We start from the raw sequence: 21,688 nt of genomic DNA, 5'->3' as shown, positions 1-21,688 counted from the left end.
TGGGGAGGTGTTCTTATCTCTTACAGATCCAAGACCCCCATGTCCAAACTAATGTTTGGATTTAGGGGGTCTCTGCTTTGTATTTTTTGTGTGAATACTTCTATCACAATACTGAGCTCATTTTAGTGGTCTTTTTGTTTGTCTCCTTCAGTAAATTATAGATTGCTTGAAGGCAAGGGCTCTGTCCCCAGATTCCGGAACATAATAGATCTTTATTAAATACTTTTAGATAAGTGTAGATGTAAACAGATATCCTTATCTAAAAGGAATTTTGATCAGAAAGGAGATAGAAACTTCTGAAATCCTACCCTACCATATATATCTGAATATAAGTGGCCTAGGAATTACCAGTGGACCAAAACACAAGCGGCCTGGTCAGTGCTTTCTGCCTCCAGCGGGAGTGGTTGAGCCATACCATAAGCCTGTCTTCCTTGATTGCACAGCTGTCAGGGTGACTGGGGAGGTCCATCCTGAGCTCCAGCACAGCCTCCAGAGAACAAGGCTGTCGCCCCAGGCACTTTCTTATGGAAGTTGAAGCACTGGGCTGAGGCACTGCAGCCACCTGAGTGACTGACCTTGACTTCTCCCTCTGCTATTGATTTTACCTATAAACCATCTTCCCAGTCCATCCCCTGAGTTCTGTCTCCATAACCCCAGCTTCAATTCAGTTACTCTTCACTTGTTGCCTGAATTACCAAATTGACCAGGTTGCTAGTCTCTTCCATCCCATCCTCCACAGTGCTCCTGGGTGAACATTCTACAGGGCAGATCTGACCCCATTCCCCATTCCTCCTCCGTCTGCTACTGTTCATGGTCTATCCTCTGCCCTCTGATAAAGTCTGAATTTCCCAACAGGGCTCACCAACCCTCTCAGGGTGGGTCCCTGCGGTCTGCCCATTTCCCATTCTCCAACTCTTCTCTGCTCCCTACCTCCTTTTCTCTCTGCACATGCAGAACTACATGAATTTCCTGAGCTACATGAAGTTTCGGAACAGGCCTCTCTCTCAAGTCTTTCTCATGTCCTCTAGAAAGTCTTTTGGGCTCCTCCTAGGGTGGTTTACTGCTCCCTTGTTTGTTAGATGCAATGGGGTACCCAGATCCACCCTACCCCAGCAATAGTCATATGGGATTATAATGAGCTAATTGCTGCATTCGTTCATCCAACTCCCATTCATTTGTTCTCTTATTCAGAACTTCCGTAGTGTGCTGACAGCACACTTTCCTTGATGCTGGGGAACATACACATGAGCAAGCCAGCCCAAAACCCCTGTCCTCAAGGAGCTTGCATTCTAGTGGAAAGAGACAATCAATAGATACACGAACAGTTTATGGTTTAATAAAAATGTGATATAAGTTTAGTATTCCCAATCCAAAAATCCAAAATCTGAAACTTTTTGAGCACCAATATGATGCTCAAAGGAAATGCTTGTTGGAGCTCATTTCATATTTTCAGATTAAGGATGCTCAACCAGTATAATGCAAATATTTCAAGATGGAAAAAAATGGAAATCCCCAATGCTTCTGATCCTAAGGATTTTGGATAAGGAATATTCAATCTGTACAGATTTTTTTTAAATTTTTTAAAATTTTTTATTGATACATAATAATTGTACATATTCATGGAGTACATGTTATATTTTGATAAAAGCATATAACATATAATGATCAAATCAGGGTAATTGGGACATGATTCACCTGAAACATTTATCATTGCTTTATGTTGGGAACATTTGAAACCTTCTAGCTATTCTGAAATACAATAAATTATTGTTAGCTATAGTTCCCCTATTGCACTATTGAACACTAGAACTTTTTCCTTTTGTTTAACAGAATTACCCCTTTACCAACACCTCTTCATTACCCCTTCCCACCACCCTTACTAATCTCTAGTAGCCACACTTCTATTCACTACTTCCTTGAGATCAATTTTTTTTTTCGATCCCATACATGAGTGTGAAAATGCAATATTTGTCTTTCTGTGCCTGGTTTATTTCACTTAAAATAATGTCCTCCAGATCCATCCATGTTTCTGCAAATGCCAGTCTGTACAGATTTTGAAGGAGATAAATAGGGTGAAATGTTGACTAGAGGGTGACAGGGGTATGTGAGTGGGTGGGAATCAGGGAAAGACCCTCTGAGGGAGATGATATTCGTATGGAGAAGAAAGCCATCCACAGAGCCGGGAGGGTGTGTTTGGGTAGAATGTCCAAAGAAGGACTGAGGTTGGTGTGCTGGAGGAAGGCGAGAGGTCACTCTCTTGGGACCGCATCATGGGCCCCCACTAGATTATGAGCTCCCTGAGCCTCTGGGTGGTATCTCATACCTTACCACATTCACAGGGTCTAGCCTGGTGCCCAGAAAATAATAGGTGTTAGCAAGTATTGAATGAGTCAGTATGATTCTAAAATTATATTTTTCTTGGTACTTAAAAGCTAAAAGTGGGTCTTATATTTTGAGAGCTTATATCCTGGGAACTATAATGAAATATTCTTGTCACCATCCCAAAGGGTCTTGTTCATGGTTTCCTATCTGGACTCTGCTCTATCCTCTGCAGGCTGCCACTGTGGAGAAGATTGCTACCTGATCTAGTACTGCAAGCCAAGCACAGCGGAGGATAAAGTCATGCTGGGGTTAAAATGCATTTTAGTAATCTGGCTCATTAGGCAGTTCTTAGCAATATAAATAGATGCATTGCCAAAACAGAGAACGGACCAACCAAACAAAAAACCTCCTGGAAATGGTAAGGGAAGCCCTTGGCCCTCAAATGCCCTAAACAAACAAAAGAAACATTGTGAAGTACGTGGATTTAAAAAAATTAAAAATAAAAAAAGCTGTTCTCTCTTAACCACATCCTTTTTCAGTCGTCTTTTAATAAATGAAAATGCCCATGATCTGTCCATATTAAGATACTGATATTGCGTCATGACTCGCACGGACGATATGGAGATTGGCAGGATCCCCCAGCCTCACAAGATCTTGAATATTTGTGGCTTGCTTATTCCTAAAGTTCCATGGCAGCCAATGTTTTCATTTCCTGAAGGAATTTTCCTTCTGAAGAAAAACTTTTTTAGAAGAAACCAACTTCTCCTTCAAATGCTGTAATTTTTATTTAAAAAAATTTTCCCACCGAGCATCTTTTGGGAATAGTTTTCAAATGTGTTCCTCAATAATAAGTTTTTCCGCTTAATTCTCAATGGGAACTTCTCCCGAATTACTCTCATGTAAAAGAAATCTATGGTGCTATCAATTGCCTTAGCTGATTCCACTTAACCTCTTGAGACTGATAATGGCTGACTCAAAGGCTTAATAATGTGCTGTATTTTAAAAAGACCAGATTTATCTTCACTCACAGCAAAAACATTAAAATAAACATAATCCAACATCAAGCGTATTAGACATTTCTTTACATGGAGAATTTAGTCTGTTTCAAGATGCATGCAACAGGGGTCCCAGCTTGAGCCTAAGCAGACATGGCTGGCTAACTTGTAGAAACAACCCACCAGAAATTGAGCTGGAGGTGGGCGGAAAATGTCCTGGGAAAGACCTCACCATAAGGGAAGAAGGAGCTAGGCAATAAGAAACTTAAGACTTTGGAAGAAAAGGATAATTCTGAGTTCAATGTGTGGCTGTCACTTAGATTTAACTCCAGACCCAAACCCCACTGGAGTTATCTTTGAGTCCGCAGGAAGAGAGTAGGGCTATCAGAAATAAAAACCAAGAGCAGCTTCATTCAAAAACATAACAGTGGGGCAGAAACAGAACTGGCTGGTAGCACAAAGGCAAGAGAAGGAAGGAATGCCTAAAGTGAAATTAAAGAACAGCATGATTTTGCGTTTTTCTTTTCACAGCAAAACTGGATAGTTAGATGAAAATACATTTAGTCTACAATCTGGCTGCAAGTAATGTATGCTTTTATATGTTTTGACTGAATAAAAAGCAAATCCAAGATGTCAACTGGTATCTCCAACTGGATCTCCTAGTATCTCCAAAAAACTCGTAAAGCAAATTAATTATAGAATGTATAGTTGCAAGCACAGTTTTCCAAGTTCTTCTGGTTTCATATTTTTTACTCCTAAATCTTAATAACTTCTAATGTACTTATGGTATAGATTTCTTCTCAATGCAGAACACATTTTAATATTATTATCTTTGTCAAGATTTTATATAAACATGTTTCTTCCAAAAAGTGACTTAGAGGAAATATTAATAGAAATACATTTATAGTATCCATAGGTGTTTACTCTTTAAAAATATGTTGGATCAGATTTTAAAAAATCTTATAATTGCTAAAATTAGCACATGAAGATAATTGGCTTTTGGCTGGGCGCTGTGGCTCACGCCTGTAATCCTAGCACTCTGGAAGGCCGAGGCAGGTGGATCGTTTGAACTCAGGCATTCGAGACCAGCCTGAGCAAGAGTGAGACCCCGTCTCTACTAAAAATAGAAAGAAATTATATGGACAACTAAAAATATATAGAAAAAATTAGCCAGGCATGGTGGCACATGCCTGTAGTCCCAGCTACTCGGGAGGCTGAGGCAGGAGGATTGCTTGAGCCCAGGAGTTTGAGGTTGCTGTGAGCTAGGCTGACGCCACGGTACTCTAACCCAGGCAACACAGCGAGACTCTGTCTCAAAAAAAAAAAAAAAGATACTTGACTTTTATCCTATATAGTAAATAAGCACCATGTAAATGCAAAGAAGGTAAAGGAGATAAACATTAATTTAAAATTTTAATATTTATTGATTTTTTGAATTACAAAAATAGCATTCTCATTGTAGAATATTTAGAAAAAGTTGAAACACATTAATAAGAAAACAAACCACAAACCCCATAATTCCAACCTGTTATACTTTGGGGGTATTTTCTTTCTGTATTTTTCTATACATTGTATACATACACATAATAAAACAGGATCATATTGTAATAATTTTTAATTAATAATAATTAATTTTTATATCATGTTATGTTTTCATCAACTATATTTTCTTTATTTTACAATTTAAAAAAATTTATTTTTAATTATTATGGGTACATAATAGTCATATATCTTTATAGGATACATGTGATGTTTTGATACAGGCATACAATGTGAATTAATCAAATCAGGGTAATTGGGGTATCCATCAGCTCAGGCATTCAACATTTCTTTGTGACCATATTTTCTCAGCTCTTTTTTCTCTAGCAGTTTGGAAGATATAATTACAATTTTTCTATCAGTTATTATCTTTTTGTTATTAAAAGCACTTTGAAATACTTTTATCTCTGTTTATCAAGGTCAGGAATGTAACTGTATCTATTAATTAACATCTGTGTATAATGAGAAATCTTGCAGGCTTTTATTGTTCATACTGTCTCTTCCTACTTCACAATTTTGATTGATATAAGACTTAGACCTAAATTATTATTATTTTACATTATTGACTTTTCTTTCAAGACTTATTTTTGAAATTTATTTTGTTTTGTATCCATACTAATGATAATTCTCAAGACTTTACTGTAGGTTTAACTAGTTTCTATTGCTTCCTAATACCTCTTTATGTTATAATGCCCTCATTCTTGAGTTTTTTATCTTGATCGGCTCCTAGGTAGGCTGGATTGTGTCACTAAACTTTGAGTGTGATACGTTCTGAACACTGGCTTATAGAAGAATGTCAGTCTTTCCTACAAACAACCTCTTGACTAAGTACATAATTTTTTTTTTTTTTTTTATGGAGTCTCGCTCAGGCTGTAGTGCAGTGGCTGTTCACAGGCACGATCGTAGTGCACTACAGATCCCAACTCCTGGGCTCAAGCGATCCTCCACTCCAGCCCTCCAACCGCCCCCACCTCCAGTAGCTGGGACTACAGGCATGGTCACACACTGGGCTAAGTACCTAACTTTTTCCTCTCCAGCGTGGAAGCCAGTCTCCATTTACTGCTGCTATTTAGTTGTCTGGAGGAGAAATCTATCCTTTTTCTTTCTTTGGGACGGTGGTTCTCAACTCTGCCTGCCCATTTAATTACTGGGGGACATTTTTTAGAAATGTCAATGCTCAGACTATGCCCTAGAATAATTAAATCAGAATCTGTAAGGATGGGGCCCAGACACTGCTTTTTAAAAAAAGACTTGCCCAATGCCTTTGATGTAGAGTCAGGGCTGTGAACCATGGCTTAAGATGCAAACTGTTTTCTTCTGCCTGGATGCTTATAAAACGTTTTTTTGTCCTTAAATCTTGAAACATTCAACAGGATATGTTTATGTCCCTATATCTGTTTATTATTTCTGCCAGGTAATCTTAATTCTATAAATTCAGCAATTTCCCTCTGTTATTCCTTTGAATATTGCTTTCACCATATCCTTTCTAGTTTTTCTTTCTTGGATCCTTAGAACATCTTGATTGGATGTCTTAGTCTGTTTGGTCTGCTATAACAAAATACCATAAACTGGGTGGCTTATACACAACAAAAATTTATTTCTGACAGTTAGGAGGCTGGAAGTCCAAGATCAAGGCACCCACAGATTCCATGTCTGGTGAGGGGCTGTTTCCTTGTTCACAGATTTCTTCTCACTGTGTCCTCACATGATGAAGGGGCAAGGCATCTCTCTGGGTCCTGTTTTATGAAAACACCAATCTTATTAGGGCTCTGCCTTCATGACCTAATCACCTACCAAAGTCTCCATCTCCTAATACTATCACCCTGGGAGTTAGGTTTCAATATATGAATTTGGGGAGACACATTCAGTCTGTAGCATTGGATTTCCTGAATCTCTCCCTCATATTTCCCTTATTTTCTCTCATAATTTTATTACTTTGTCCTTGTCATGTCTGTGTGAATTTCTTATTTATATTCTTATTTGCTAATTTTATTTTCTATAGTATTTAATCTGCCATCTGTCTATTGCCTTTGACAATGTTTATAATTCTGCAGTTCTGTTTTTCTTACAATATTGTTTATTTCAGGTTTTTTTTTTTGTGAATGCTTTCTCTAGTTTTATAAATACAAACTTTCATTGAATGATAAATTCCCTAAAATTTCTTCTTGTTACTATCAGAATACATTTCCATTGTCTCTTCAGGTTGTCTTCTGCATCTAACTGCAGGTTTATTTGTGTTCAACGAAGAGTCTCTCCTTGACCAAACTTTTGTCAAATTTCTTTAAGCTGTCTTCTCAACTAGGCCTTGACTTTTGGGCTTCCATGTTCATCTTTGCATTGTCCAGTTTTAGCACGAACTCTTTTAAGTCAGTTTAGCAAGAATCCTCTACCTTTAATACCTGATCACCTTCAAGATCTGAGTTCCTCATTCTCCACCACCCCTCAGGTAATATCCGATCACTTTGGTTTGCCTTTAGCAAGAATCTATGTTGGTTTAACCAGAATCCCTCTTATCCCTTTTAATAATTTTCTATCCACCAACCCCCACACTGCTCTTTGGCTATCAATTCCCACTTTTCCTTGTATTTCGAGTCAACCCTGATATCTTTTTCCTATTACAAAACCCCATTGTAGTAGCCCCCCTACTATATCTAAAGAATAGATACTTCTTTATTGTTCTTTAGGAAGTGCCATGAATAATTTTTTCTTTAACGTGTTCTCAGTTTGAGTGTTTACAAAGCAGTCAATGTTAGTTCTGGGTCTTTTCTGGGTCATAGATCCTTTTGAGAATTTGATTAAAGTTGGGTCCTATTCCCAGAAAAATGGCTGCATCATAAAATTTGCATGTAACTTCACAGACAAACCCTTCAAAACTTTGCCATCTCTATGTAAAGACCCATGAACCCTGTGATAGACTCATGGTCTAAATGAACTTCTAGCCTTGCTTGATATTGACTTATAATCAAACAGCAGCTGAGAGAGATTGGCTCAGAAATTGGGTGTGTTTTCCTGCTTACATCTTCCAAGTCCACATGGAAAGGTGTTATTGCCACTGTTTTGGGCATGGTTTGCTGAAACCCCTCTAAGGTAAAAAAGGTTTTAGTCGTGTCCTGGCGGGGTGTCTGCCTCCTACTTCCCAGTCACTCCTTCTTGCCCTGTAGGTATAATTGACTGTATAATAGCTGGAGGAAATCATTTGGATTTTCTAACAAGTACCCACATACCCCCATCTTCTAAGCTTTTACTTTGAAATTTATTATAATTGGCAATGACTATCAAGAAATTTAAGATGCAATGATTCTATTAAGAGTGGGGGCACTACTATTTTTCAAAACAAGTGCACAACCCTCAAACCTGGGTCCTGTTAAGTCCATGAGGAGATGTATTCTTCTGCCCACTTACCTTCTTCACTCCATAGGTGTTGCTCCATTATGTTTATGGTTCTCGTATAGCAAGGAAGAAGTCTGAGACAAAATCATTTTCCTTTCTTTGTAGATAAATAATATGTATATATATTTTTCTGTCTGAGTTTTTACAGGAGGCTTTCTTTTACCTTGAAATTCAGACTTTCATTAGGGTACGTCTTGATGCAGATTTCATTTCATTTATTTTTTCCCTGGTATCTAAGCTATTTTGATCTGCAGATTAAAATATAACATCAGTGCATGTTTTCTTTGTTTGCTGTCTTAGATATTACTCCACTTCCATTTATTCAGGTCTTTTCTTCCAGACCACCGTTACCCAAAAGAGGGATCCTCACTGAGTGTTATACCTCACAGATCTCTCCAATGGCATCTGTCTTATCTGTTTCCGCTTTATTATTCACTATAGGAAAACTCAGCAAGCTTGTTAACCATATTGATGATTTTGTTTTCTACCTTGTTGATTCTGCTCTCTACTGCTTCTAGTCCAGTACACAATCTCACAATTGCATAATTAATTGCAAAATGTTCTTTCTTTAGTCACTGGGCTCCCCTTTTAATTCTATTTTTCAGATAACTCCCTCCTCAACTCTGTTACTAATCAATTTATCTTTTTGTCATTTGTTTCGGAGAATGAATGTATTTTTTAAAATTAAGAGCACAATACAGAAGCATCTGAAAATATTTCTGTTCCTGAAGTAAATTGGTTTCTATAGTATGATCTTCCTCTACTTTTTGCAAGTTATGTTTTCTTTCCTTCATACTACAAGTTCTTCTGTGAGGTTATGGTAGGTAGAATCTGCTAATTGTCCCTGAATACCCATTTTTTGTCCCTAGTAGTAGAAATCTGTTTTTTAGCTTGGCACCTAGAACCTGGAATAACAACTGTGTGGTCGAGCCTCACTTGTAGCTAGGCATGCTCATAAAACTGAGTCTCAGCCAAGCGGATACACGTGGAAGTGCTATGTGCAACTTCTGAGGTGTGTCTTCAAATGGAAGGGGGAAAGCCCCTTCATTATCTTTTCTTATAACTGGAATTCAGATGTAATGACAATAGCTCAATTAGCCCTCCTGGAAAGTAGGGTAGAAACCATGTGCCAAGGATGGCAGAATAGTAGGATTGAAGGATTCCAGGCCCTGGACCCCATTGAGCACCATTGCAGCCCTGGACTGCTTGCTTCTCGACTTCTTTGAAGTGATAGTGAAATAAGTTTCATCTTATTTAAGTTATTATTATTTTGGATTTTCTATTACAGCTAAAGCTAGTCCTACCTGATATGATAGTTTTTTATTTACTTATAATTAAGCGATAAGAATTTGTTCTGGTAATTTCCCACCGCAAACCAGGTGAGAAGACATTCTAAAAACCTCTTCACCCTTTCTTGGGAATACTTTTAGAAACCTCTTAAATCTGAAAAGGAGGCGTGTGATTAGTTTCTTAATCCAACAACCCCAGGGAGTCAGGGCCAAGTGTCATCCTGGAAAGGCAACTTCATCTCTTTTTACTCCTTCACCCCTTTTTAGTAAAAGTATAACTTAGATGTCACAAACTGTATAACTTAGATGTATAGTTTATTGAATTTTTAAATATGTACATATTCACGTACTACCATACGGATATAGAAATAAAACCCTTCCTGCAGCTCAGCAGACTTCCTTCCTGCCCCTTGCCAGTCAAACCTCCTTGTTCTTCTGACTTCTGTCACTGCAGATTTGATGTGATGGCTTTAGATTTCTTGTAGGAGCAATCATATGGGATATACCTGTGACAACCATGGAAGTTTATTGTTCTAATCTCCTTCAAGAGAGAACCTACCACGAGGAGTGCAGTTGACTGACAGTCTCCAGATGCATGTGCTTCAGGATCTGCCTGGCTTTTGAGCAAGATCATGTACTTGCTGCATAGCAGCAATGATTAAACTTGGTGGTGGTATAAGGGCTTGCCATTTCTGGCCAGTGACAGACTCCTTTATGGGTTAACTTCGTGTTGAAGCTCCTCATTGGACTGGCCAAGACTTTCTCAGAGCCACACTAAAGATTGGGGCTTTTTCTGTTCAATTTTCCATCCTTCACCCTCCAAATGTCAGGCTTGAAAATTTTCTCTGCACATTTTTCTCTCTCTCCCTCCCTTCCTGCCTTCCTTCTTCCCTTTCTTTCCTTCTTCTTTCCTTCCTTCTTTCCTTCATTTCTTTCCTTCTTTCTCTCTTTCTTCGATGGAGTGTCACTCTGTTGTCCAGGCTAGAGTGCAATGCCATCATCATAGCTCACTGCAACCTTGAACTCCTGGGCTCAAGCCATCGTCCTACCTCAGCCTCCTGAGTAGCTGGGACTACTGGCACAAGTCACAACACCTGGCTAATTTTTCTATTTTTAGTAGAGATGGGGTCTCACTCTTGCTCAGGCTGGTCTTGAATTACTAAGCTCAAGCAACCCTCCTGCCTTGGCCTCCCAGAGTTCTACGATTACAGTTTTGAGCCACTGTGCCTGGCCCCTGCCCACTTCTATTTCCAGCTAATCTTTTGCACTTCGAGTTCAATATTGGCATCTGCTTCTTAGAGGATGTAACATTTGTCCTATTCTTTTCAGTCTGGTTTCTTTTGTTCAACATTATGTTGCTGAGATTCATGCATGTTTTTGCACATAGTTTGCTCTTTGTCATGTGGAAGTAGATATTCTAAAAATTATATACTTGTCTTACTATAAATGTTTGGCTTCATAAATAAAGCTGCTGTGACCATACTTGCACATGTATTCTGGTAGATTTAAACACTCATTTCTGTACGGTATATACCTGAAAATGAAATTCTGGATCCTAGGTTGCACATATGTTTAGTTTTAGTAGACACCATCAAACATTTTTTGGAAATTTTTTAACCTGTTTACACTCTTACCAACAATTTATTAGAGTTCCAGTTGTTCTCCATCTTTGCCAACAATTAATACGGTCAACTATTTGTCTTTCCGTGACTGATAATGTTCATATGCTTATTAGTCATCTAGCTGTTCACTTTTGTAAAGTGTCTGTTGACTTTTTTTTTACCTATTTTAATTGGTTTTTTTGTTATATTCTTATTTATTGGTAGTATTTCTTTATAAAGTCTGAATATGAGTCCTTTGTCAGTTACATCTATTGCAAATATCTTATCCTAGTCTGTGGTTTGCCTTGTCACCCTCTTCATACTATCTTTTGATAAACCTAAATAAAGTTCCATCTTTTCAATCATTTATTTCAATCATTTTATGTGTTGAGTGTTTTTGGTGTCCTATTTAAGAAATTTTGCCCAAAGGTCATGAAGACACTATATTTTCCTCTAGAAGCCTTATTGGTTAACTTTTCACATTTATGCCTCTGATCAATCTCAAATTAATTCTTATGTATTATGTAAGGAGTGGTCAATTTTTTAAAAATACAGTTATCTTGACTTCATCTTTATAGGCTTCCTTTTTTATATTTGGCAAAAGTGCTGTGCTATTTGACAGATTTTATGGTGGGCTTCCTCTCTAGGGCCTCTGTAGGTCCCCCAAGCTCATTGCCAGTGTTATGTAGCTGCCCTGACCCTAGCTCCCAGGCAGAGGTCTCTAGCCAGGCGCCCACTGCATCACTGAGAAATACTGCTGTCAGTGACAGCCTGCTATGGGGGGTAGCCACTTAAGACTTGTCTTCATGCCCAGCTCCACAGAGACCATGAAAATCTCCAAAGTTTTTGGAAAACATCCAATACCATAGCTATTGCCACCTTGCATGTGCTTTCTGCTTGAAATATTTACCACCACTTGCCAACTCTAATACTGTCAAATTTTCACAATTTTCAAGAGCCAAGAGAATCACTGATGGGATCCTGCTGTCAGCCTGTACGCCCATCCCTCCAGGTCAAGCTGCTCCTTTGGTGATGGCAAATTGGCCCTGGATGTCCTTTAATCTTGTCCCAACTGCACAGGATTTAAAAGAAATTCTTTGAAGTTTCTGGCATTTGTATAGTTTCCTTCCCTAGCTTCCAGTACTGATTTAGGGTTTTACATATTTTAAAATTTTCTAGGTCATTTTGGATGGAACTAGGAGACAGGTGGTTCAAATATGTGCCCTCAGCCTCCAATATTTCCCTTGAAATGTAGCAAAATGTTTTCTACTTTCAGCCTTATGTGGATTGTGAAAAGAACTCTGTGTTAATCCTAGGAGAAAATATTTATTATTAGCAGTAAATATTATTCATTAATATTGGCAATGAGCATTTAATATTCATTTATTTACATATTTGTTTATTATATATTTCACTCTAGTCTTTTTTCTAAGTACTTTTGAAACATAATTGAGATATTTCTGTAATATATTACATTTTATGTTACTTGTAAAAGTTTATTGTAATATGAGCATTTCTCCATGCTATTGATAATTTTTATTATATATGTATTATGATCCAATTTTAAAAGTCTTTTTATATATGAATACATATCTGTATGTTTTTATATAGACAAAGGAAAAATTATGGAAAGATACACACTGGATTGGAAATAAGAGTGTGGATCTAGAGTAGGAGAAGGAGAGTTTTGCTTTTATTTTATAAACCTCTATGTTGTTTTAATTGTTACCACAAAATACTTTTTAATATAAAATATTCCTAGTCTCTTTAATTTTTTGATTCAGTGGCTATGTCATGTTTTATTACCCATTCTGTTATGTTGCATGGTTAGGTAGTTTCAATTTTTTCATGATGTACACGTCTTTGTTCTTAAAACTTCACATACACACACACACACACACACACACACACGTATGTATTTGTTTAGTTTTCTTAGAATTTGTCCCTAGAAGTCCAATTACTCCATAAGAAGATTACAAGTCAAATGCTTAACCATTTTCCAAGTTTTTTCACTTTCTGTTTTACCAGCAGAGCATATAATTACCCATCTGTTTAAATTATAATTAGATTTGGCAATTTATAATAGAAAATTAAAACTAACAGTGGCTGAAATAGCTAAGGTTGACAACATTTCATATGCAAGACACAAAAAGCCCTTGTATTAATGCAGGAAGATATGGTGTCCCATGAAGCATCCAGCTTCCCTGTGTGTTCCACCATGGCTCCCATCTTCAAGATTACAACATGATTGGTGGAGCTCTAGCCATTACATCCTCATTCCAGGCATCAAGAAGGAGGAACAGGGATACCAAAGGGGAAGAATATTTACTATCTTAGCCTACTATCTGAAAGGATCCTATCTGAGGTCCAGCAACCCTTTGACATTTCAATGGTTATATCTTAGTCATGTGGCCACACCTAACGACAAGAGAGGCTAGAAAATAAGGCCTTCTGGTAGGGCACATTGCTGCCTCAAATAAAATCGGGATCCGTTGCTAAATAAAAAGGACAGATGAACTTTATATAGAAAACTAGCATGCTCTGCCACACCACAATGTCTACCTACTCTCATCATAATTATGTTTTCTGGTTTAAATATAAACTGTTGTTTGTTACTAGTAGACTTTTATAGTCGTGTACATACATATATGTTTCACATAGAGTTCTCCAGAATGCAAATTCTGAGATGGAGATATGTAAGCAGGAAAATTCTCAGGGTCAATACTTGTGGGGGAAAGGAAAAAAGCAGGACTGGGCAGAGGAAAAAGTTGGGCTGAGGGGTAGTCTTAACCAATGTCTCAGCAAGACAAAACCATAGGGAGCTCCGAACCTGGGATGCTCTTCAGAATTGTTCCAAGTGTGACTTGGGGAGTCAGATTTTATACCCCACATTCGCCAGTCACCGGATGAAGGTCAACTGGGTAAAGGAAGTACACCCTTGGATGAGGCAGCTTTCTTCCACCAAGGCAATTCCTGAAGCTGAGGGAGTAAGTCCTTCAGTTCAGCAGGGTAACATGGGTGGGGCAATTTCATTTCTTTTTGTGATTTGTCTATTCATTTCCTTGCTCATTATTATAACTTAGCATTAAACTTAAATAGCCCCATATAAAACTATAGTGTTCCTTTTATTTAAATATTTCCTGTCATGATCTGTTCATCAAAATTACACTTGAGAACCCCTTACCCAGATTTTACACATGCTAACACATGTTAACAGTAATGGTACATTTGCTTCAAATTTCTGTCTCCCTCTCTTTTTTAAAACAACAACAACAATAAATCTTTACCTATACAACTACAGTCCTACCTCCAATACATTCTCACTCTCTCCCTCTCTAGAAATGACTTTTGTACTATTTGTATCCTTCTCATTCATGTTTTTATACTTTTAGCACAGATATGTGGCTAATGGCAGATTTTTACAACTTGGTAGATTATTATTTTAATGAATAACTAATTTGATATCTATTAATAAGGATTCAAAATAAATAGAACATTGCATTTATAAATATTATGCCTAAATTTTCTTGTCAATCATAATGGAAAAGTACTTTTTCATGAAGCGACCTTTGCTGATTACATTCTCATTATCCATGCCGCTTTCCAAGACTGAAAATCCTCACTTGGCAGAAGCACCAAAAAGAGTGGAAGAAATCACATTAAAGGTCAAGGAACAAATTGTATGCAACATCTTCCTCAGTGATTCTTCTCAGTCAGACTGAGAGGAATTGGAGTGAGGTGAAGTTCTGGGGAGTGCAGATTATTTTGTAATTATTAAAAGGCAAGGGTTTATGCTGAGAAAAAGAGAGAAAACACACAAATGCTAAAGTCAGGAATGAAATAGGGGACGTTACTATTGACCTTACATAAATAAAAAGAGATTATAAAGGAATACAATAAATGTCCTTATGACAAAAAATTAGATAACATAGATGAAATTGGCAAACTCACAGAAAGACAACTACCAAAATTGACCCAAGAAGAAATAGAAAATATAAATGGACTTATAATAAGCAAAGAGATTGAATTAGCAATTTAAAATTTTTCTACCAAAAAAAAAAAAAAGCCTCCTGCCCAAATGGCTTCCTTGGTGAATTCTACCAAATGTTTAAAGAAGAATTAACACAAATCCTTCACAAATCCTTTCAAAAAGTGGAGGATAAGGGAATACTCCCTACTTAATTCTATGAGGCTGATATTACCCTTATACCAAAACTAGCCAAAGTCCTCACAAGCAAAAAATACTAAAGATCAATATCCTTTATGTATACAGATGCAAAAATCCCTAACAAAATGCTAACAAATCAAATTCAGCAATGTATAAAAGGATGAAACACCATGACTAACAGGTTTTATCCCAGGAATGCAAGTTTGGCTCATCACGTGAAAATCAATTAATATAATATACCATTTTAATACAGTAAAGGACAAAAGCCACATAAATCATCACAATAGATGCACAAAAGCATTTGACAAAAATTCAACACATTTCATAATAAAAACACTCAACAAAGTAGGAATGGATGGGAACGTCCTCAACTTGATAAAAGATATCTATGAAATACCCACAACTAACATCATATTTAAGACTAAAACTTTCTTCCTAAGATCAGAATAAGACAAGGATATCTGCTCTTGCCACTTCTATTCAACATTGCACTTGAGGTTCTAGCCAGTGCACTCAAGCAAGGAAAAGAAAGAAAAAGAGGATTTAGATTGGAAAGAAAGAAGTAAAACCATTTCTCTTTGCAGATGATCTTGTATGTAGAAAATCTTAAAGGAGTTGTAATAAAACTATTAATGTTAATAAACAAGATCATCAATATCACAGAAAGATCAATATACCAAAATCAATTGTATTTCTATACACTGGCAAGAAATAATATGAAAATGGAATTAAAAAATTCTGTTTACAATAGCATCCAACCCAATAAAATACTGAGGAATAAAGTTAACCAAAAAAAAGTATAGAAGTTATACACTGAAAACTATAAAACAACACTGAAAGAAATTTAAAAGACCCTAAATACATAGAAAGACACCCCAAGTTCCTGGATTAGAAAACTTAATATTGTTATGACAATAATCCCCAAACTGATCTACAAATTCAATGCAATCTCTATGAAATTCTCAGCTCTCATTTTTTCCAGGAAAAACTGTGTGGTATTGGCATAAGGGTAGAAATATAGATTAATGGAATAGAACTGAAGATTCAGAAATAAACTCTTACATTTATGATCAATTGATTCTTGACTAGGGTGTTAAGATAATTCAATGGGGAATGAAAAGTCTTTTCAATAAATGATGCTGGTATAACTAGAAATCCATGTGCAAAAGAATGAAGTTGGATCCCTATTTCACACCATATTCAAAAATTAACTAAAAATAAATTAAATACCTAAATGTAAGAGCTAAAACTATAAAATTCTTAGAAAAAATAGATGTAAAGCCAGGCATTGTGGTGTGCACCTGTAGTCCCAGCTACTCACGGGGCTGAAGCAGGGAGGATCACTTGAGGCCAGGAGTCCAAGACTGCAGGCTCACCTATGAATAGTCACTGCATCCCAACCTGGGCAACATAGCAAGACCCTGTGTCAAAAAGAAAAGAAAACATAGACATAAATCTTCCTGACCTTTGATTAGGCAATGGTTTCTTAGATATTATGCCAAATATATGAATAACTAAAAAAATAAGCAAATTGAACTTCATCAAAATAAAAACAAAGGTTTGTGCTTCAAAGGACATTATCAGGAAAGTAAGAAGACAACATACAGAACGGAAGAAAATATTTGCAAATTATATATCTGATAAGAATATCCAGAATAGATAAAGAACTCTTACAACTCAACTATAAAAAGAGTAACTTAATTTAAAAAATAAGCATAGCATCAGAATAGATAATTCTCCAAGGAAGACAGACAAATGGTGAATAAGATGTGAAGATGTTCATCATCAGCCCATCAGGGAAATGCAAATCAAACCCACAGTGAGATATCAATTCACACCCACTATTTGATACTTATAATCAACAAGAAAGGTAATAGCAAGCATTGGTAAGGATGTGGAGAAATTGAAACCCTCATACACTGCTGGTGGTACTTTGAAATGGTGCAGCTGCTTTGGAAAACAGTTTGACAGTTCCTTAAACGATTTAGCATAGAGTTACAATATGATTCAGCAATTCTACTCTTAGGTATCTACAAATGAAAACATATGTCTACACAGAAACTTACACACAAAGGTTTATAGCAGCATTATTTGTAATAGCCCAATATTGGAAACAACACAAATGTTCATCAGCTGACGAATGCACAAACAGAAATGGCATATCCACACAGCAGAATATTACTCAGTTACAAAAAGGAGGGAAGTACTGATAAAGCTACAATATGGTTGAGCCTCAAAAACATTATGATAAGTGAAAAAAACCAGTCATAAAAGGCCACATATTGTGTGATTCCATTTGTATAATATATCCAATATAGACAAATTCATAGACTGAAAGTAGCTTAGTGGTTACCAGGGGCTGGGGCAGAGCTGATGGGGAGTAACTGCTAATGCATGTGGAGTTTCTTTTTGGATAATGAGAGTGTTCTGAAATTGGATGGTAGTGATGGTTGCACGACTTTGTGAATATACTAAAAACCACTGAATTTTACACTTTAAAGGGAAAATTTTGTGGAATGTGAATTCTATGGAAAGTAAAATACAGTAGCACTCCTTATCTGCAGGGGATACATTTCAAGACCCCCCGTAAATGCCTGAAACCATGGATGGTACTGAACCCTATACATAATATGTTATGATAAGGTTTAATTTATAAATTATACACAGTAAGAGATTAATAATAATAATTAATAATAAAATAGAACAATTATAATATATTGTAATAAAAGTTACGTGAATGTGGTCTTTCTCAAAATATCTTAATATTTTTGGACGGTCGTGGTTGGCTGCAACTCAACCTTGGAAAGTGAAACAGCGGATGTGGAGGGCTTTTGTGGAAGCAAGCATCATCTAGGTGTTGTGAAAGGCATTCAGGAACATTCTCTCCACAAGAAGCAGTCCTACAATACCCTATCCAATAGAATCCTAGTTATATTTAAAAATGACATAGGAAAAATAAAAATTAGGATATATTTATCAAGCAATGCTAACCTCTGGACTATGGGTCATTTCAATTGCCTTTTTCATACTTATTCTCTATTATAGGCCAAGCTTACTTTACATATCATGTAAAGAAATGGAAAAATAAAAATAGTAATAAAAACAAATAAAAAATCTGAAAATGTCATTGGTAAGAGACTTTGCTGGGTGTTGGAAAGACTGGTAAATAAATGTTCTATAGACCCCATTCTACTCACAGAGAAAACTGGTGCAATAGAAATCCCTGCCTAAAGAATTCAAGTTGACCTAAGTATAAACCTGGGAATTCAGTGTCTGCCAGTTTTTCAGTGCAGTTAAAGGGTAAAGATCAGGGATGAATGGGTCTTCTGTTTGAGCAGGACTTGTGGTGGCAGTGTCTTTGTCACCTGTAAACCCTTGGGCTGTAGTCTGGAAGTTGGGGAAAAGGAAAGAATAATGACACTGGGTAGTACCATAAAGGTCTGCTTTCAGAGTTTATTTCAGGATAAGTCTTTGTAGCTTGTCAGAGCTGTTAGGAAGATTGTTCCATTTAACATGACTTAGTTTAGACAGTATAATCTTTAAGAACTATTTGTCCTTCAGAAGTACATGGGCGTGTGTTTTATCCACAGGGCACCAGTAGTCAAGATCAGAAGATCTTAGTATGCTCACAAAGAGAATGAGGAGTCATGTCTCCACTTGATCCTGGCAGAGGAACCTCAAAAATATTGGGAACTGCATTCTCAGAGGCCACTCTGGCTTACTGTTATTCTAGATAACAATTCTGTAATTGTTATTCTAGATAAAATTATTTGGATTCTGAAAACTGGATTTCTGTCAGTTATTGTGTCCTATGGATTGTTATGGTGGTTGAGACAATTTCTAGGGCAAGGCATCCCACTGTGGTGGGAAGAGGGTGGGGTTTCTTTAAAGGAATGGAGAGTCTCATGTGAAGAACTGGAATGTGGCTCTTACTAGAGAGGGAGGGAACAGAGAACTGGTCCTAAGACAAAAAAGCCAGACCAGGGACCAAGGTACGCTCATGACTGGAGCTTTACAAGAGGTTTCCTTTATTCATTTGGACGCTGGAAACAATTATATAGAAAATTCATGGTTCTGTCTTAGTTTTTATTTTTCAGCAGGCAATAAAGACATTTAGTACAACATTTAAAAGCTACACAAAGGGTATACAGTGAAAGGAAGCCTTCCTCTCCCCTATCCTCCTCCAGCCACCCAGCTCTCCCCAGGAGCAATCACTGATACCATCTGCATGGGCATCTTTCCAGAGACATTTCCTCGAATCAACTTCAAACCTTGAATAGAGAATGTTACACCCCACATTCAATGGTGGGGTCAAGGTGCTATGAGGAACTAAGCGGGGAGACGGTGAAGGAAGGTGGGTGCAGCCTTCCCAGCCTACGCCCTCCCGCGAAGCCAGCTTGGCAGTCTCAGTATGATTTGGGCGGGAGCAGGTAGCTGTTTAGGTGTTTGAGGTAGTACCAAGCACCAGCGTAAGCAGAAGCCCATGGCATGGCCTGGGGGAGTTATTGAGAACTACAGCAAAGGCGCAGGCTGCAGTGTGCAGTGATATTAATCTGACGTGAGGCTCAAACTCTGTGTTTCCAAAAGTACCACTTAAGACAACCTTTGAAGAGTTGGGGTAGGAGAGAAGCCTTCATCCTGCTCTTACAAGAATGGAGGTGAGCCACTTGGAAAACATGGGGATCAAATCAGGAACCACCATGCCCCCCATAAACATACACATGATAGGCATTTTTAAGCCATTAGAGCTACAAAATTATTTTTTCCCTGCAACCTTTGACTTCTGTTGGGTGTCTCTGTGCTCTTCCCCTCTCCATTCACCTCCTTCTCTCTGCTCCACCTCACCCCCTTATTAGTGTACTTCCTGCATTACTGTATCGTTTATCTTTATCCCAAGGAGAGTGTAATTTTAATAGAAAAGAGAGTCCTCATTTGAGTTTCTGATGACAATTTTGTGACTATTTAAGGCAAGTCATTTAACCTTCCTGAACCTTAATTCCCACATCTGTAAAACTGATGACTACTTACGTACTTCCCAGGCTTGCTGAGTAAAGCAATTATAAAACACTCAGCGATGTGAAAAATAATGTAGAAATGTTCTGTTCTCTGTGCTTCAAAAATATTTGCTGCCAATTCCTGCTTTAGGGATGATGGGTGCTGCAGACTGGGAGCTCCAAGGCATGTTCTCAATGCAGAACAACTAGTTCTGGAGGAGACACACTATGGGAGATTCTGTTGGTCCTACAAGAGGGGTGGAAGTCTAGAAGAACCTCTTTCTTCCAAAGAAAGAAAGAAAAATGGGTGATAAATTACAATAGTACAGCCATTATGGAGAACAATATGGAGGTTCCTCAAAAAAACAAAACTAGAGCTACCATATGACCCAGTAGTCCCACTACTGGGTGTATGTCCAAATGAAAGCAGTAAGTATGTTGAAGAGCTATCTGCACCCCCATGTTTATTGCAATTCACAATAGTCGAGATGTGGAAAAAATTGAAGTGTCAATCAACAGATGAATGGATAAAGGAAATGTGCTGTATATACACAGTGACATACTATTCAGCCATACATAAGAAAAAATAAAATCCTGTCATTTGTGGCAGCATGGATGAGCCTGGAGGACATTGTGGTGAGCGAAATAAGCCAGGCACAGAAAGATAAATGTTGCATGTTCTCACTCTTTCGTGAAAGCTAAAAAAGTTGATCTCATAGAAGTAGAGAGTAGAATGGTGTTAATTAGAGGCTGGGAAGTGCAGTGAGTAGTGGAGATAGGGAGACATTGGCTAAATAGTACAAAATTACAGTTAGACAGGAGGACCAAGTTCTAGTGTTCTATAGCATTGTAGAGGATCTATAGTTAACAAAAATTTATTATATATTTTCAAATAGTGGGAAGAGAGAGTTTTGAATGTTACTAACATGAAGAAATGATAGATGTTTGAGGTGATGGATATGCTAATCACCCTGATTTGATCATTATGCATTGTATACAGGTATCAAAATATCACTCTGTACCCCAAAAATATGTACAATTATTATATGTCAATTTGATAAAGTAATTTAAAAAAAAAGAAAATGGGGGAAAGAGAGCTGAGGCCTGGCGGAGCTGGTGGCTGGGAGGAGCAGGGCTGCCTCAGGGTGTTGTGGGCAGCAGCAGCCCCAGCTGGAAACTCAGATCTGGATCTGCACTGGGGTGGGGACATTGAGCTGGGAAGAGAACCTCTGCAGGATCCGATGACCTGCAATAGCCTTAGAGCTCCTTTTCTGGAGTAACTGTCTAAGGCCGTGAGAAAAAGTAGAAATCAAACTCGTACGTATGTATATTGCAATTTCACGCACCACATAAGTGATTTTTTTATTATTTTTCTTTTATTTCAAATTTT

At 37.4% G+C, this 21,688-nt stretch overlaps 1 protein-coding gene across 2 annotated transcripts in view; it reads right to left on the bottom strand.

Annotated features, from left to right (window-relative positions):
• Nucleotides 1-5,940: 5,940 nt before the first annotated feature.
• The window catches only part of TMEM212 (transmembrane protein 212), a 70,010-nt gene continuing 54,262 nt past the window's right edge, over nt 5,941-21,688 (bottom strand). Inside the window, exons 4-5 of one of the 2 annotated variants that reach the window (XR_006732624.1) lie at nt 16,626-16,725; nt 5,941-6,592 (exon numbers count right to left, since the gene is read on the bottom strand). Coding sequence is in view for 1 of the 2 variants with exons in the window: in XM_045539667.1 (XP_045395623.1) it covers nt 16,681-16,725 (45 nt within the window). In the remaining variant the exon portion in view is untranslated. The remainder of the gene's footprint in view (nt 6,593-16,625; nt 16,726-21,688) is intronic. The other variant, XM_045539667.1, reaches the window with a different exon arrangement.

Source organism: Lemur catta, chromosome 1, assembly GCF_020740605.2.
Source record: "Lemur catta isolate mLemCat1 chromosome 1, mLemCat1.pri, whole genome shotgun sequence".
Classification (NCBI taxonomy): domain Eukaryota; kingdom Metazoa; phylum Chordata; class Mammalia; order Primates; family Lemuridae; genus Lemur; species Lemur catta.
This window is presented reverse-complemented; position numbering and strand designations above follow the sequence as displayed.